At 35.3% G+C, this 19,221-nt stretch overlaps 3 protein-coding genes across 4 annotated transcripts in view; 2 read left to right on the forward strand and 1 right to left on the reverse strand.

Moving 5' to 3' along the window:
- Window positions 1-1,036: 1,036 nt before the first annotated feature.
- Window positions 1,037-1,601, forward strand: Smp_042690 (hypothetical protein; the record flags this gene model as incomplete). The annotated part of the gene is made up of 3 exons (XM_018799670.1): window positions 1,037-1,091; window positions 1,138-1,345; window positions 1,379-1,601. 3 exons carry the CDS (start codon window positions 1,037-1,039, stop codon window positions 1,599-1,601), a joined length of 486 nt encoding a protein of 161 aa, XP_018651436.1.
- A 361-nt stretch (window positions 1,602-1,962) lies between these two features.
- Smp_042680 (putative tropinone reductase) lies at window positions 1,963-12,640 on the forward strand (the record flags this gene model as incomplete). The annotated part of the gene is made up of 6 exons (XM_018799671.1): window positions 1,963-2,020; window positions 2,700-2,950; window positions 8,553-8,732; window positions 9,882-9,951; window positions 10,951-10,987; window positions 12,418-12,640. The coding sequence occupies 6 exons, from the start codon at window positions 1,963-1,965 to the stop codon at window positions 12,638-12,640; spliced, it is 819 nt and encodes a 272-aa protein (XP_018651437.1).
- A 2,205-nt stretch (window positions 12,641-14,845) lies between these two features.
- Smp_042670.1 (hypothetical protein) overlaps window positions 14,846-19,221 on the reverse strand; it is a gene marked incomplete at its 5' end in the record, with an annotated part of 28,049 nt that continues 23,673 nt past the window's right edge. Inside the window, 4 exons of one of the 2 annotated variants that reach the window (XM_018799672.1) lie at window positions 14,846-15,123; window positions 16,431-16,498; window positions 17,424-17,558; window positions 18,413-18,799. In XM_018799672.1, coding sequence (XP_018651438.1) covers window positions 15,051-15,123; window positions 16,431-16,498; window positions 17,424-17,558; window positions 18,413-18,799 — 663 coding nt within the window. In that variant the 3' untranslated portion in view covers window positions 14,846-15,050. Of the gene's footprint in view, window positions 15,124-16,430; window positions 16,499-17,204; window positions 17,559-18,412; window positions 18,800-19,221 lie in introns of those variants that run through there. The other variant, XM_018799673.1, reaches the window with a different exon arrangement.

The raw sequence follows: 19,221 nt of genomic DNA on the forward strand, positions 1-19,221 counted from the left end.
ACCGAATCCTTTCGAAGAAGCAGCATGGTTTCAGAACAGGTTATTTTTGTCTCACTAACTTATTAGTCGCTCGTGAAAGCTGTTGCGCTCTTGAGGACCAAAAGTTACCTATGGACGTAACCTACATCGATTTCAGGAAAGCTTTCGACAAAGTTCCGCACAATCGGCTTTTATATAAGCTAAGGGATGTCGGGATTGGAGGCAATCTATTGATGTGGATAAAAGACTTCCTAGTTGAGCGTCAACAAAGAGTACGGGTGAACTCAAAATTATCTAGCTGAGAAAATGTGCTTAGTGGAGCCTTCCACACGGGGTACGGTTTTGCGGTCAGTGTTATTCCTCTTGTACGTAAATGACCTCCCTCGTCTACTATCGTCATCAGTCTTGCTATATACTGACGATGTCAAGATATGGAGAGCGATACAAAGTAAGGGTGATAGCTTATTACTCCAAAACGACCTGGAGAGATTGTCTGAATGGTCCCAAACCTGGCAGTTGCCGATAAATACTTCCAGGTGTATTGTGATGCATATTGGTCATCAAGGTATGGATACATACACGATGAATAACACTGAACTACCTATTGTCGAGACACACATTGACTTAAGAGTCGTCGTTAGCCAAGACTTAAAGACTACTGCACACTGCCGTGCAATAGCCGCTAAAGATTTTAGAAATTTATGATCAATACGCAGGGCTTTTAGTCATATCAACGCTAAAACGTTTTTACTATCAATACAGCGTTCGTGCGTTCTAAACTTGAATGCTGCACACATCCGGTTAGCCCATGTTAAAAAAGACAGTGAGCTCTTGGAAAGGGTTCAAAGAACAGAGACTAAGCTGATTCCCGGCTCTTTCAAATAAACGTTGTATCAACTAAGAGACCATCATTGCCAGGACTAACACAGGCCATCAAGCCTCCTGTCCTTTTCAAACTGAAACTGATATCCTCAATAAACCGACACGCTGTTTTACCCCACTACACAAGGCCATCTTTCATCTGCGGGAATTTAGATTTCAATGATGGCCCTGGGAAATGAGGGATAGGTTACTTGTATTGTTATTACTTGGAGTAGGGGTTATCAAAGTATGTAAGTTTAACATTGGTTCATAATTGAAAAACCCTGTCACGTCTAGACGAAGAGTACGATGAGGAGGAAAAGGATGAACGTGACCCGCTGGAACTAATTAAACATAAGCATAGTAAAAGAGATGTAGATTCTGTTGAAAAAACTGTCTCAAACCCAATACCAATTGAAGAGGAAACAATTGAAGCAACATCCAGGGGTCTTTCACCTAGACTACGAGCTAAGTGTAAAGATATCCAAGATGAATGTTCTTGCAAGTGAGTAAGGTAGTTAATACTATCACAATTTAGACGACTTTTGTGTTTTGGCCCAAATAGCTGTGAATGGATAAACAACTACCCAACCAAAGTACTTGCACGCAATTCCACTGAATTCGTGTGGCTACATCGCTGTCGCCAGACCTTTTTAATGGGACAGAATTTATGCGAATGCAAGCGACTATTATTCCATAAGGAGGATGTTAAGTGGCTGACTCCAGAGTCTACAAGCCTGTCTTTATTACAACTCTCATGACCTTGTTCAGCATGTATATACAAGGTTGGGGTTTACATACTTCTATGCATTTATCTGAGTTTAAAATCCTGACTGTGTTTACCTTAAAAATTTATCTTTTAGTGGCGAGACTCGCATTTATAGTATAGAAACTTAGGTTTTTCTTAGTATGGTTGTCTTCAAAATTCTTCCCAGTTTATTTGTTCATTTGTGTCAGCCATCTATTTGATTAACTTCTAGTTTTAACAATTGTACTGAGTTTGTAACCAGATTATTCGAATTGTACTTTGCAAATACATCGCGTTTCTAAAACCAATTTTGTCTTTTTATTGCACTTCGAACTAATAAAGTAGACTAAATTTTTTGGTGTATACTCTTCATTATGTTTTGTGCAGAAGTGGATATGATATCTCTGTCAAGAAAAGTGGCTATAATTACAGGTAACTGTGGTATTTTAATGCTGCAAGTGCTAGTAAAATGCTTGCCTTAAAATCAATGTGCTAAAACACTTGGTATAGTATTAGAAAGCTTTGTTTTACGATAAGATCTGAATAGTTTTTGTTCATTACAGTTGAATCCCCCCATCTTTCTACGTTGCACCATATTATCTGTAGTAACGAAAAACCTACTGACCTCTATGCTCATCTTTTGTTCGGACTCACTAAGGACCTTGCCAATCTCAACAATCCTGTAAGTGTAAAAATACGGGAATTCTCGGCACAGTGCTCAAGTCAGGTGAACATACTACTGCACAGCTCCGGACGACTGTCAGTGTCTTCGGTAAAATATGGTGGTAGGCATTCCTAGAATGATATTTTATTCAGATTAATGTTAGTATTTATCTCATGTTACTTGGAAATTTTTAGGTTCCCGCTTCTAAATGGTAAATGGGTTTGATACAGTTTGGCGTTATCACATACGGACTTGATGACGTTAGATACTACACCCAACCTAAACTCTACCCAGTCTCGCTGCTATTCTTAGTACATGAATGATGGGTTTTCATCGTAATACTTAGGAAATTTCGATTATTCATAGATGTGTTTGTACCCATCACCCATACAGATCTGTTCAGAAAATACATGAGAACTAAACCTAGTCTAATTTTCTTTCCCATAGGAGCAAGTTCAGGAATCGGAAGAGCGACAGCTATTTTGTTCGCAAAACTGGGAGCGTGCGTTGCTTTGATCGCTCGGGATAAATCACGACTGGAGGAAACTCGACAAGCGTGCATCCAAATATCTCACCCTGACGTTTATGAAAAACACAAAGAACCTTTTTTGTGCATTGAGGCTGATTTGGCTGAAACATGTGAAATTGAAAAAGCATATCGATTGGCGATAAATCACTTTCACCAACTTGACATATTGGTAATTTAACTCTTTAATCTGCCACTGGTTTCTCAGTCCATATTTACGTCGGTAAATAGTCATTTTTTCCCCATTAACTACGGACTTGACGGACGTCGTTTTATTCATATTTATTTACTCTGTCTTAAACGTTCGTGAAATATAGCCCTAAGAATAATCAGATGCGGATAAACAATTAGTAGGTTGTCACTGCAGAATGGAGAAGCTCTGACATACTTCATTACCCGCCAATGGTATGTGTTATTTATCCATAGGGTTCCAAAAAAACCAGTGGATTTCTTCTAAGTCTATTTCACTGATGGATTCGCGTAAACTCATCCCATCAGGCTTTGAACACGATGAAGAGCGTAAACAAATTAGATCTAGGTTAACTAAAAGTCTAAGGAACGATCGTGAGAAGTGGTGGGCAACGAAAGCAAAAGAGATGTAAAAGGCAGCGGGTGTAGGCAACACCAGGCAACTATTCAGACTAATAAAAGAAACCGGAATTAAGAAGTCAAGTGTAAGTGAGACAATCTCGGAAAAAGACGGAACCCTTATCTGCTCTCAACCCAAACGTTTAGAACGATGGGCGGAACACTTTAAGGAGCAGTTTAGCTGGCCTTCAGCTACTGCACAACTACCCACTATTCCCAGAAAACCTGAGTGGAACATTGAAGTAGGCCCCCCGACCCTACTTGAAGTTCAAAAGGCTATAAGTAATCTGAAACGAGGAAGAGCAGCTGGTCCAGATGGATTGGCTCCAGAGGTCTTTAAATATGGTGGTCCAATTTTAGCGATTAGGTTGACTAATATTCTGGCTAAAATCTGGGAGACGGACGTAATCCCATCTGACTGGTCACAATCTCTGATTGTCCCAATATTATAAGAAGGGGCCAAAATCATCCTGTGATAACCATAGAGGGATTAGTCTGACTAACATAGCATCTAAAATACTAGTCTCAATAATTATCGGGCGCCTAACTAAGACTCGTGAACTGCAAACACGAGGAAATCAGGCTGGCTTCAGACCTGGTCGTGGCTGTATCGACCACATATTCGCCATTCGTCAAGTTTTAGAGCACAGACATGTTTATCGGCGTCCGACAATGATAGTTTTTCTTGACTTGAAAGCAGCATTTGACTCTGTAGACCGAGAAGTTCTGTGGCAGTGTCTGTCATTGAAAGGTGTACCTGAGAAGTACATAAACCTTGTGAAGGCTCTTTACTCGAACACTACCAGTCGAGTGAGAGCTTATGGCGAACTGTCATATGATTTTACAACCTCAAGTGGTATCCGTCAAGGCTGTCCACTATCCCCATTTTTGTCTGACTTCATTATAGATCTGTTGCTGGAAATAACACTCTCGTCGACTGAATTTTCAGGAATTGATCTTCTATCAGGAGGTTCACTTATCGACTTAGAATACGCAGATGACATAGTCCTGTTTGGTGAAGACGCTGACAAAATGCAGAGTCTTCTGTTAGAACTAAGTAATAATGCCAGGATGTTTGGGATGCGTTTCTCCCCATCCAAGTGTAAATTGTTACTCCAGGACTGGCCTGCGTCAACACCTGAACTAAGGATAGGGAGTGAAGTAGTCGAACGCGTGGACAACTTCGCTTATCTTGGAAGTCTGATCAGCCCTAATGGGTTGGTGTCTGACGAAATCTCAGCACGGATTCAAAAAGCTCGTTTGGCTTTTGCCAACTTACGTCACCTATGGCGAAGACGAGATATCCGTCTATCAATTAAAGGACGAGTATACTGCGCAGCAGTTCGTTCTGTTCTACTTTACGGCAGCGAAACATGGCCATTAAGAGTAGAAGATACTCGTAAGTTACTAGTATTTGACCACAGATGCCTTAGAAATATTGCTCGCATCTGCTGGGATAACCGGGTAAGTAATGGTGAGGTTAGACGCAGGGTATTAGGGAATGATGGTAAATCAGTTGATGAGGTCATGGATCCTCATCGACTGAGATGGTTGGGCCACGTGTTACGTATGCCTGAACACCGATTACCACGACGCTCTATGATGACTAGTATTGGGGATGGTTGGAAGAGAGTTAGGGGCGGCCAAACCAAAACATGGCATCAGTGCTTGAAGTCACCAACTTCTAGTCTGAGCCATGTTGGCAGATGCAGACTACTTGGTTGGGGTCCGCATGACTATCGTAACCAATGGTTGGAGACTCTGGGTGACATGGCTCAGAATCGATCACAATGGCGTAGATGTATACACTCTTTATCTTCCCTTAAACCTCAAGATTAAAATTGCTTCATAACTTTTTTCCTTCCTATACTATATCCTTAAATACAACCTTTCTTTATATACTACCACCACTAAATTAATTACTTCTATGAATCCGGTGTTGATCTTGTTGTGCTAACGAGGTATGGTAACTTGGACCGATGCATATGTGTGCCTGGTCCTACGTTGTAGCTGACTGACTGACTATAGCCGGAAATCAGTCTTTAGAAATGTATATAAGATGATCGTAATCTCCTGGTTCTCACCTTCCATAATTTTATCATTATCTAATTATTTACTTAAAACGAATAAGCTACCTCAATGGAAAATATAGTTACTAAAATGATATCTACCTCAAACAAAACAAAATCACTTCTTACTACCACACTTTGAGTTGGTAAATAACAAGTTCCAACGGGATGTTCACTAACCACCAGTTTTTGCCAAATCACACTCCATCGTAGGTTAGAATAAACAATTCTAAGAATTACAATAGTTAAGTGTCAATAAAACATCGGATGTCAGTCTGTTACATTATTAGTCAACTATTACATCACATTATCTTCTCATTTCTTTAACTCTCACTGGGTAAAGCGAAGCCTGTAAGTCAATCGTAGTGTTATAATAAAAAATAAGTGATTTCATGAGTGATTTGGGTAATGAAGATGAAATAAAGCTAATTCATTTGAACTTCCCAAACTACCATATGTATAATATGAATTACATTTGTCGGAAGTATATTTCAGTCCCAGGACTGATTTACCATATTTCTTATAAGTACATACGTTACTTCAGGGGTTTTGTCGGAATAAGTCTAATCGTTTTTAATACAGCAGCAGTATAACTTCATTTTAGCAGCAACCACTCAGTGTTAATGGTTTCTCACTTTACTGTAATGAAAAAAAAGTTATGTGATAAGGAATCAGAATTTACGTAATATGTAGAATATTATGAATTAGACAAGAGCATCCACCTCTGTCTACTAATTCTCTCTCTCACCACATGTTGACCATATTTATTCTGATCATTTATCTCACAATTTAATTCCACTTATAAACTGATTCAAGTTTACACTTCATATTAATCACCCCAACATTAACGATTTGATTTTACATGACAAACAATCCTTGATTCATGTGTTACGATTTTAAATGATGTACTCAATTTTATGGATTCATAATTTGGATATATAATTGTAGAACCTGATGAGAAATTATTGAAAAGAATATTCTTCGTTCATATAATTGTGTCCTAATATAATGGGGATTTTTCAACGACTTAAAAAGACGTTAGATCGTTGGTCTTCAGTGATTAGTCACTTGCAGTTTTCTTTAACATGTGATATTGTTCATCTACTGGGCAGTAGTTATATTACTCAGTTGTCCAAACCGAAATAGTAGGAGCGGAGTTGGAACTTGGAATCCACACTGGTAAAATCCAAGCCGGTTAACCACTAAATCAAATAAGATTAAATGTTGAATTTTGTATACCATACATAGATCAGCGCATTTTGGCAAATGACCGTTTAAGCTGATACATATAAACAAAGTTTACTGGGTGAAAGTTCCATCTCGCTTTATACTATCCTCATAACGTAGTAATATAGAAGTCATAATCATTCAACGACTTGTACCGACATCAGGAAACCAACACTACAACGTAAGTAAATACTTTTACAATAATAATGAGTGATATATAAATTAGATAGAATCCGAAGAATAGGATAATCAAAAAAAAAATTGTTACAAATTCGGTTATTTCAACAATTTCCATTCTTTAGACACCGACTGAATAATACTTTTAAATCATCCTCACATTGCAACTCCAGGTTATGATTTTTCATCAGCCGTCGTAAAAATTATCTTCGAATCCGAAAAGTAATCTTGGCTAACGGTTTACATATCTGACTACGTAAAAGAAAATGCATTGGTAATTACACATTGAGTCGGTCAGAAATCTTAACTTTTCTGAAGACATATTAGCAAAAGATTATATGGGTTATATGGAGTTCACTTCATTAGATGCCCTTTAAACCGAACTCTCCAGGTCGTTTTCACAATGTAGTTTATGTCCTTTTTAAGTTCCGGATTTTATGATTTTGCCTTCGAAACTGTGCTATCGTATGTAAGTGGGAAGTGATTTTACGATTTACTTGAATATACTCACAAAACCTTCAAATGTAAGACAACTTGGAGCATCATTAGCTGTAACTCTAACGTTTACGAACGTATTGGTACTGTTAATATAACATGTGTTATAACTTATTGATACAAATAAAATCCATAATTACAATGTTGTTCAGTAATCAGTAACGGGTTTATCCACTGTGCATTAAGTTACTGATTTTATCAGATTGCCAGTAATACTTCTTAAGTTACTCGAAACCTTATTAGTTCAAGCTGAATTCAAAATATTAGACAGATAGCTGGAATTGGAGTACTTTAAGCACCAATGAATCACATATTGGACCACTTTGTTAGAAAGGATTAATTATATGAATCAGTAAATTAATTACATTTGTTGGTTATAGAAATTTAATTTCCATTTACAAATGGTGTTCATACATTAAATTGACCAAGTGGTATCAACCATCAGTCAATTCAATTAGTGAAAATAAAAACTAGCATATTCAGATAGTTTTTGACGAAGTCGTATTATTGCTGTCACACAACAATAGGAACAAGACGCGGTTCAAGCTGAATGAACCGTCAAGCACCAAATGTTCGCAGTCATCAATGGGTGGTTATTTAAACTAATTTGATGTAATGCTTAACCCAGATTATTTTATTTTTGGTCCCTGGTATTGGAATTACGTTTAAAGCTTGGTATAGCAGATATGAAGCTTTATTCAAAATGAAATCGTCTGACCTAAACAGCAGTACAAGAGCTCGCGCTGCTGGTGAGTTAGGGTAAAGTAGACGTAGATCTTATTTTGCTGAAAATGTCTAGAGATATCAATTTTGATGGGAGAGCTAACATCCTGCTTGTAGGCTTCAGTCACATGGTTCTGAAGTCTCTATTCGTATTCTATCACCTGTGGAACTGGATGCGTCCTTGACACTGCAAGACTTATTACCAGCGTTCTAACGCATCTTGAACTTGAAACACGACACGAAAGTAATTAGAAACAGGAAATAAAAACGGAATTAATGTCCTGGTGTCGATTCTCATGATATCAACACAAATAGACAAATGCCCGTAACATAAAATCTTGGCACTTAACGTTCATTCTTTAGTATGATCAGTTTCTACAGTGTATCAACTGAGACACAAGTTAAACCAACTCTTGTTGGGGAGTTGGTTAATTTCTAGTGACCTTTATCTGTTGGTGATTCTGTTACAAGATAACATTTTTTAAAATATTTCAGGTAAATAACGCAGGATGTATGATAAGAGATACTGCTGAAAGCTTTAATGTTGCTGAATATGAACATTTGATGAAAGTGAATGTAACTGCTGCAATTACCTTAACTAATTTGGCTATCCCAGATCTTGCTGCTTCCAAAGGTTCCATTGTCAATGTATCTAGTGTCTGTGGAAAACGTTCAGTGAGTTCAAAATAGTTGCTTTGATGTTGTCCAGTTTATAATCTTTTGTTCGTTATTGCACGTAATAATCTATTTATTTCATCACTGTAACAGTCAATCACAGGTAATCAACATGAAACCTCGCACAAATATGGATCAGTCAACACAGTGAGATGATATAAACAGTGTGATCGATTCTGACCTATGTTATCTAACGTCTCTGACCACTGATCCAGGTTATCTCGTGAATCCCTATTAGGTACCCTTCACTTAACAACGCGTCATATTCCAATTAGATAGATTGATGACTTGTGTGGGTTTGACCACCTCTAGTTTTTATCCAACCCATTCCTACTATAGCTAAAATTGCATATTCAAGTAGGTAGTGGTTGAGGGTACGTAACTTACGTCCCATCAGTCCTATTAGATAAATCTTCCACCTGTATTTTATTTTTATATGATCAACACGCCACGTAAATTCCTTTATTACCAATCGAAATACTAGAAGACGATTGTAGTTACGAATTTTTTTATATTTTTGACCCACAACATGTACAAGTGAAACGGAAAACTACGGTAAGTCACTTTGTGGAGTTCAGTAAGCATTAAACAATGATACCTTTGATACAAAACTAAACCATAGTATTATTATTACTATTAAATGACTTAATTTGAATGATTAAAGCCATAACGATAACTAATGAATCAAGAGTGAGTTTACAATTAGAAATGTGTGATAATCCCACAAAATTAAATCAATACTTCTTAAAAATAGATAGACTCATATAGTGAAAAGCGACTAACTAAGTTTTATACTTTTTCTTTCTTATTTCTCAAACATTGAATTTTGAGGTGTATTCAAATTGACACCTACTACTTTAGTTTAATATTTAAGTGTTATTACCGATTACTTAAAAAACCACTTTTTATTAGTCAGTGAGTTACAGTTTAATTCAAATAAAATTACCCATAATTATTAAAAATTAATTGATTGCCATCAAGTAATGTACTCCACAAGGTAATTGTTATCGTTATGACTTTTTTCTAATGTTCAAAAGCTACATAGAGATTTTATTGAAGTGTGGTTTAAGGATATTAAATTTTGTTTTATGACAATATTTTAAATAAAATTTGTATTTCTTAAAAAAAATATGTTTCTTTTGCTTCCAGTTCCCTGGAGTAATGTCTTATTGCATTAGCAAAGCAGCATTGGATCAATTCACTAAATGTACTGCATTAGGTAAGTAAAGTTTACTTTTATGCAAAATTCCCGATAAAAGAAAGCAGATACAAATAGCATTGAATAGTGAAAACTGTCTGCTTTACTATTGTAGTGAACAAGAATACGAGTGGGGACAATTGAATGTATTTAAGCACAAATTACAAACTATCTCGTTAAATTCTGATAACCATACAGTAAACAGTTAATTTGAAAAATAACAATCAGTTGTCTCAATCTTAACTGTTCCTTCCGCAAATATCAGTCCATCTCCTCTGATTTCATTGTTCATGCATTTCCATACCGATTGCGCTTCATTCCTGTTCTTTCCTTATCGATCTTCTGCCAAAATACATTCTATGTCTGACCATCACCATATATTATTATGCGGATATAAGTAGACCACACCACACTATGAATGTAACATTGATTGATTGCTGTATAAAATGCACATTTCAATATTTAAATACTAGGCACTTTTTATTAACTCGTGTAAGTGACAAATATTACATGGTGTGTTATTCATCGATTGTTTTAATTCTAGTTATTTTCTAACAATACAATACGTCAAGCTGAGATTCTTAAAATACATATATTTACAGTTTGCGTAGTACTTTCAACTGAGCATTTTTGGTTTTACATTGCATTTATAAATTGCACTCACAGTTTCGTGTATGATCATTATTAGTTTTTTTCGCTTTCTCAATGTTTTAATTCATCTAGTTTGGTACCTGAATTGTCAGTGGTTGCACTGACGTTAATGTAAACTGTAAAACTACTGAATTAGGTATCTGATTTATTGCTAAGTTACTGAAATGCAATAGAATTAGTTTGAACTTAAATCCAGATACTGCTATTCGAATACTTATGAGTATCATATTAATCATACATTGTGTACTTAAACATTTTAGTTTCTCTCCATTTTATATAAAGAATGGAGAATTTGAAGCCCATCATTTTTGTCTTAACAAACGTAGTATTTCACCTAGCTACTATATATTATTTTCTTTGCTTTTTTAGATTTAGCTCCAAAAGGAATCCGAGTAAATAGTGTCAAGTAAGTAGTGTCATTCTTGCTATTATGTGATTAAGTTTTTCTCAGTTTTGGAAATTGATAGAAGTGACAAATGAAACAAAATGAAAAAAGATTAAACTTCTAAAAGTCATGACTTATGTTTCGGCTGTACTAAATGTAACCTGGTGAAGGTTACCTATTCTAAGAATCTTCCTATTAAAGCACCTTAGGAACTGTTATTGCTTGTAGGATCTGTATATAAAAACATTCTCATTATCGCAGTGTGGTTATAAAGATCTCACGTGGTTTGTTTCTTCCATCCACTTCCAATACCTTGCAGTCACTGACATTACGAAATAAATAGGCGGGGGATATTCTCTCACAAGCGGTTCCAAAACACGGCCTTCAGAATTCGGGAACCAAGATAAACGTTTTGGGCCGTAATAGATGTGAAAAGCGTTTAACGAAAGGAAGAAGCCTAACTGACCCATTTCTAACTTAAACTAAGAGTGGCCTGTTCTGAGCAATAAAATGATGGACTGTCATCACATTGATTGAAGATTGTTCAGTTAGATTAACTTCACGCAAGCAAATAAACATGTTTGACCATCTACAACACTTATATTATGATTGAAATGCTTCAAGAGACTTTTATTTTTGTTCATGAAAAAGATTAACTATATTAAATCATGACGTTTTTCGTTTTGCTGTTTGTTTTATCATGAATGACAGGATCATCTCTGCCCTATATGTAGTTTTTATGAATCAACGCGTTGTTGTAGACACCTTTTTCATCCAAATAGTTATATGGTTCGATCCAGCCGGGTCCAAGTTTTTTGCTGTTATTCCGACACTGAACAAATCTTAGTGTAGGCGTTATGAATGGTTCACATTTTATGTTGAGAAACACTGTTTATTTTGTATAAGCTACATGTGTCAGTTGATGGATGTAAAGTAAATGTTAGTTTACTGATAAGTAGTAGTCTTATAAACGACCAAGTAAATTACAGTTTGCTACAATCAATTATTTTAGTTTGTTTTCTTATACTGCAAACAGTTATATGTAATTGTTATGATGAATAATTAATAGTAATATCAGTGACCTTGTTCTTAGAAAGATTACGTATGACATTTCACTGGGAAAAGCTTTTATCAGTCGGAAAAACCGTCAAAATTTCCTGATGTACGGTTTGGCTGATTGGAAGTTTATTGAAGTCCGTCAACCTTTATTTCACCTTCAGTATTAATAAACGATACATCTAATTCCCGTAAATGATTAACTAAAACATGCAATTACTGATATTCATTACGAAACTATGTTGGCCTGAAATCATCAATTACACTCTTTTACTCACCATGGTTCAATTGTTACATGTAATTGGTGTTTGTGAATACTCATTATTTTTTCTCCTCAATAACCGTTTGTATATTAAAGTTCAGTAACTGTTCATTGGTCCTCTTAAACTCTACAGCCCAGCAGTTATTGTCACTGAACTGCATCGTCGATCTGGAATGTCTGAAAACGACTATGAGAAGTTTCTTTCAAGAGCCAACGAAACACATGCTCTCGGACGAACTGGAACTGTGGAAGAAGTGGCTCAAGCAATAGCTTTTCTCTCGAGTTCTGCTTCTTCCTTCACTACTGGTAATTTGCTAATGGTTGACGGTGGTCGATCTATCATGTGTCCACGTTAATGAGTTTTATTTTTCTGAATATAACATGCTATTTCTTAAATAAAATTGAATACTAATTTTGTTTCACTGGACATATATTGTCTTCCTTGTGACCCATCACAGGTTGAGTATTGTAGAGGTGGAGCAGTATTTCAGTGGTTAAGATGTTTGAATTTCAACTTCTAAATCACAGACTCGAATCTAGCTCCACTTTGGTCCGGTTAATTGGGCAGTATTCCTACCCCTCACACTTTGAAATAAAGCCAAGCACATGGATCTGTACGTGGATAGTCAGCTAATCGGATTTTCGCCCACAGATTCAATGTTGACTTACATAAAGGTAGAGTTATGCATAACAGTAATTCGGATTAATATAAATAGTTTTCATCGCCTGTTGCAATTGAGCAATCATATAAGCTGTAAACACAATGAAATTCGCATGACTAATAAAATCTGTTTCAGCAACAGTGAAGAATTGTTCTCATAAAGTATTGCGTATTGTTGTAAAATTCATTTGTGTTCACCTGAATCTTTCATACAATGTTAGTGTTAATACACATACATGTACAGTTAGTTTCGATAAAGAACTGAAGACAGAACTAACATGTAGATTTCAAATATGAGAAAACCTCGCATCCTAGATTATAGCTAATATTTGCATCGTAAAGATCGCGCAAGGGAGATCAGATTATTTAGATTTGTTAGGAAAACAAAGCGTATTAATGTAGATGGGAGCAAATGTCTGCAAAGTAAAGTGAAAACGCTACGCAATAATGAAAAAAAATTTATATTTATTTCCAAGTTCAGTTATGCTGGAAATCGAGATGTTTGACAGAACAATAGAGAATAGTGACCACAAGTGTTGTTATTAGAAAGATACTGGTTACTCCAGTAGATTCAAGTATCAATGTGTGAGGTAAAAATAATTGGAGTTTCCTTGTTGAGTATTACAGTGAAGCAAATATAACTCTCGAGGTAGGGATTCCATATTCTGAAGTTGTCAGGGGAGCTAAGGTCACTGGATCCTTGTTTCGTTCCATGAACTGCACCTGGTACGAAATTGAATATACTCATTTCATGCAAAATAAGTTTTTTTTACAACTGTAAGTTTCTGTGAATGAACATCGTAGTTTCTAACACCCCACGGTGGTTATTAGTTTCAAAGGTATTTGAAATATTCAGCCTTCTGGCCAATTGCAACTCATCATATCGAGTTATCAAAGTCGGTGTTATCTGTCATGACGTCAACCTAATTGGTATTGAGGGACCTGTACATCTGACCGACGTTATACTTTATATTCCACAACATTCCTCATAGATATCATCGAACAGTACTCAGAAATCTTTAAGCGTGTTCTCTGAAATAAAAGTAAATCCTCGCTCCAAGGAGAAGTGTGCGGGTTTACTTGAGGATCATTATAGTAATGTTTTTATCTGGGTAAGCAATTAATAATAGTATCATCAAAAGACTTATAAGAAATTTTCCATTCGAAGTATACTCACTAAAACAGTCTAACGTTCACACTAATTGAAAAGTATCAGATACAAAGAAAAATTGTCCCTTGGTTGCTATATTTTGTAACAGCATACATGAAGAAAGAAAAGTAATTTAGTGAATGATCTGTCCAAAGGTTCTACTAGATACTGATCTGTGGTGGATACTCATTTCACTTTCAAACTGGATGCAGGGGTAAATTAGTTATGAAACGTAACATCAGATTTGACAAAACGGAGTTTTTTTCTCGAGGTGCTTAAAAGTTTTCTTCCTAGTTTTTATTGAATAGAACAATGTGGCCTGCTTCATATCACGTCGGTGGAGTTACTGAACTCAACAATAAAAAATAGAGACTCGAGAGAACCCTAAATTGGCGGCACAAATAGTTGATATGCATCATGAAGCGACAGGTTTTCATATGCGTACAAAATGCATTAGACTTTAAGATGATTGCAAGCTTCTATTTTGCTGTTGGTTAAGTATAGGTGAATCACACTGTAGGTCGTCTGAAATGTAACAACGTGATACAACTGGCATGATAGCATTGTTCAACAATCATTATCAGTGTGTACAGAAATCAATTCTTCAAATTCAGAGCACGTAGAGGTATGCTGAGATGGTCTCGTAATAATTTACAATAGCCAAAAGTTTTGTTTACGGTTTTTTAAAAATAAACTAATCACAAGTACAAATTTCCGCTGAATTACAACTTAAGATTCATAATCCATTAAAATATCTGCACAGATCATTTTTCCTCCTACTATAATTGTATTCGAACCACTAGGTGTGTAAGTAATTCAGTTTCCTTAATTAAAAAAAACATGAACTATTTAATGAGGGAAAGAAAGAAGTAAGTAGATATATATTGATAATGAAATCTAGGATGTGTAGTTTAAAAGCTGGATGAATATGATTTTTAAGGTATTGTTTTTTATGTTATAAAAATGCTTTTAATTTAGAATTCCATTGTCGTAGATCCTCCACTGTAACCGGCCCTTGCAATAATCTCCTGAAATAAAAAAAGGAAATGTTTCAAAACTAATCAATTGAAATATGTATACGGGTTGAAAAATTATTACATTACAAATTCCCAAAGGCTTAACGATTGTTTACGGGTAAATAAGTTTGACAACCAAGATATTTGTAGCGAGTGAAAGACAACCATTTTGTGATTGAAACTAACTAAATTCAGTAGGTACACAAATCAACAGGTTATATCGAACAGTAACAACAAAGCCAGTCGGTCGGCTATACTTCTTATCTGAAAGCATTTCAGTATCCAGATACTATTGACTGCTGTAATAAGAAGTTTACTGAAAATTGTTCGCAAAATGTGGTTCATTTATACCTGACAAAAGAATTCTCTATAAAGCGTAAAAAGACTGTGCGGTTTAAGGATCACTTACGTAAACCTAACGATGGACACAAATAGGTCATCTCAACCTCAGTGTTAATGTGAAGAGTGACAGATTGTACGATGATACGCGCATGTTGCAGGAAGTAACTGCAGTTAGTGGAAATTATCAAGATATCCACCCGTTAGTATAGTAACATTATAAAAACCATAAGTCTCCTGTGATAATTGTCCAATGATTGCTTGCGAATTGGTGACCAACAATGTGTCAAATTATCCCCATTTTCTAAATGTCAAACCATATCATCATCTGGACAGACCAGTGAGTTTTATTTTAATGACTGCTATCAGACAGTCAATTATATCCCGGGGCTGTCAATGCTATTAACTTATAATTATTTGGGTGCGAATCAGTGAGTAAACGATATTCATAGTGATGAGAATAATATGTTACACACTTGCTTTATTTGCTTACATCACAATTACTTCAACACTTAAGATGAGCGCGAAAGTATGAAGCAAATGACTGAATGTTGCAGGATGCCAGTAACCAGAGAATGAACAAAATGCGTTAATTCATTATACCGCAGATGTATTGAACCTTTATTTTGATTGAAATTTAGCTATTTTATATAAATGATTGATTATTTCGCGTTTAGTTTTTTTCTATGCTAATAACACAGGATGATTGTTTTCAATGCTGAGAAGGCAACCGTAACCAATGAAATCTAACATTATTAAGGTCTCCTTGTTACGAAAAATTGATTGGTTGAGTATTCTGTTACATTTCACCATAAATCTATTCTCGTATACCTATGTTTAATAACAAATTTCATCTGTGGTATCAGACTAATAGAGGGAAGAACTGATAATTTTCTGATAAGAATTTAGAAAGACTTATAGTTTCATGGTTTGAGAAAGTTTTTCTTTTGATGAATAAGAAGCGAACATACAATTCTTACCTCACACATGCAAACGTTGCAGTGGTTTTTTCGAACTCCTTTGCTTTAGCTAAACCAAGTCGGATAACCTGAAGTGGAAACATGAGGTTGATGTAACAAACACTAAATAGTTTAATAATATGAGGTTAGAAAATTTGTTGGCGAGCATGTGGTTTTACAGAGGAAACTTGTGTGATTCATCTTATGATGTCTTCATACCATTTCTGTAATTTTACGACCTAAACATTTGGTTGCACTGGATGCATAAATTATTGTGAAGAGTAACCAATTTCAGAACTAAATTTGGGATTGGAATAACAGGTAAAAAGAATCCAGAGAGATCAGCAGTATGAATAGCTTTAAAAAATCGACGTAAAAATTATGCTCTGCATTAATTACCTAACTTTTTTTTCATTAAATAAGTCACTTCACGTGTATATGTACCTCGACTGAAGTAAGAATATTCACAGATGTTTGGGACGTTCTAATGTATATCGAGACTGACTGCATCATCTTAAAAATGATGTAAGGTGAATTATTCGGTAAGGGATTTAAAAAGTAGAACTATTTAAGATAATTCAGTCACCATTCAAGTGGTACAGATATGAACACAGTGAACTTTTGAGGTGAACTACAAATATCACTAATATTTTTCACGAAACGTAGTGTTTCAATACATGGTTATTTAGATGTCATATCTTCTATTAGGTTGGAATGTAGTCTTTGGATAATACGGCTTTAATTGAAGGATATACTATACTAAAGATTTTATCAGTTACACATAATGGTACATGGATTAAGATTACTATGAAGAAAAACTATGTGGAAATCCATGAAAAAATGTCTGGTCTCAAATAAACAAACAGTTTATGGATAGTGATATCGGTAATCAAATTGGCTACTCAAATTCACTATTAACGTAATAAGATATTGATAATAGAGAAAAAGACAAAAAAGATGCACACAGATAAATCATTGTCAAAACAGTACATAGTTTACTCATGAAACTCTAACCTTATCAGGTAGCATAGCTAAACGAGCTGCATTGAAACCATAGCTTTTCGGACATGCACCAGGAATAAATTTATACAAAAATGTGATATTTTCTAAACCATTTGTTGACTCTGATTCTGCTTCAACCATACAAGCCTTTTTATTTACGTATACAAGAAGAAAATAAAAAATTATTAGATATAGGCAATTCTTATGATAATGATTTAATAAGAAACATTTTAAGTGCATAATGCTCGGAAAAATATACTCACTCCCAAGACTTTTTCAATCTTAAACGTTTACAATACAGATAGAAAATTTCTTGAAAAAAATTATAACTTAGAAATGTAATCTGAACAACTAAAAAATTTCCTGCCTAGCGAATTAAAAGGCAGCAAAAATGTTAGGAGAATACATCTGAATGGATTCGATTATTCCAGTATGATCTATCGAACGATAGAATATAATGAACAAAATTGCACTGGTTCGACTTATCAAACTGTGAAACAGTATACAAAGTGGGACCTTGGGAAACGAGAGTGCCATAGGACATAAAAACGAATTAAAAGTATGAGGTGTTTCAGATCTAGAGAATGGTAGCGAATAGATTTATCTCTCGCTATGTAATAGATTTCGGGACACACGAGAACCTCACTAATACTCCACACTACCACCTCACGCAGTTCAGGTAAATAGTCAGTGGCTTTGTGAACTGACGCCTTAATTCTTCCCGGACACCTTGCAGTAATTTTAAACTCATTCTTAAGCAAAGTAATGCATGTCATAAATGGTCGGTATTGACATCAGTAAAATACCTCGATGACTAAATAGGAACTATATATTTTTGAAGTTCAAGGATAACTCACAGTGCGTGGAAACAACTGGAATATTGCTACAATAAACCAAACTTATACACTTATAGTGTGATAGGTCAATAAATAATAATTGAGCATAAAAAGATGTTACGTACATATATGAATATTTGTAATCAACCACAATAAAATGCTTACCATGTGACCCAGGCCAATACATAAGTGATTTATATCTTCATCGGAAGTAGATCGGTCTTTGTTAGCAACTTGATCTACCAAGCTGTGATAGTGCGTTGAAAACAAAGTTCTAGGGCCAGAGCCATTGAAAAACCTTCCATTTGGTTTAGCTAAGTAAGACACAACTGCACCTGCTAGGGCTGATCCGTCGTGAGTGGAAGTTCCACGACCTAATTCATCCATCAAAACAAGACTATGAGGAGTGATATGATGCAAAATAGATGCCGTCTCTGATAACTCCACCAAAAACGTACTTTCACCTGAAAGCATTCTGTCACTAGCACCAAGGCGTGAAAATATCCGATCCACAGGAGTTAGTTTGCATGACTTGGCCGGAATACGACAACCCTAAGAAGATATTTAAAACAATTAAAAAGAAGAATTTAGATCGAGATTTTATCGACATCTATAAAGAAAATATCGAAGATTTCTCACGTGGTATTTAGGAATATAATACCTAGGGTAAGCAAACAATTAACAGTTCTAGACCTGGAACAGATATGGATCAGAGGAAATTTCGAAGAGTAATCTACTGTCGCTACTGGAACTATTTTTCATGAAAATAAACGATTACAATTTTCGTTGCAGTGATCTATAGTTCTTGAGTTGTCTGATAAACGTTGCCTAAAGTATTAATACATGTTTATAATATTTCGATAAAATATAATCTACTGAAGTACAAATTGAGTAGCGAATAGCCTAGTAAAACACTAAGTTAGTGCAAAATAAAAATAAGGATAAAAATCGGAAGTTGGCATAAACAAAAAATT

The sequence above is a fragment of the Schistosoma mansoni genome, chromosome 3 (assembly GCF_000237925.1).
Source record: "Schistosoma mansoni strain Puerto Rico chromosome 3, complete genome".
In the NCBI taxonomy this organism is placed as follows: Eukaryota; Metazoa; Platyhelminthes; class Trematoda; order Strigeidida; family Schistosomatidae; genus Schistosoma; species Schistosoma mansoni.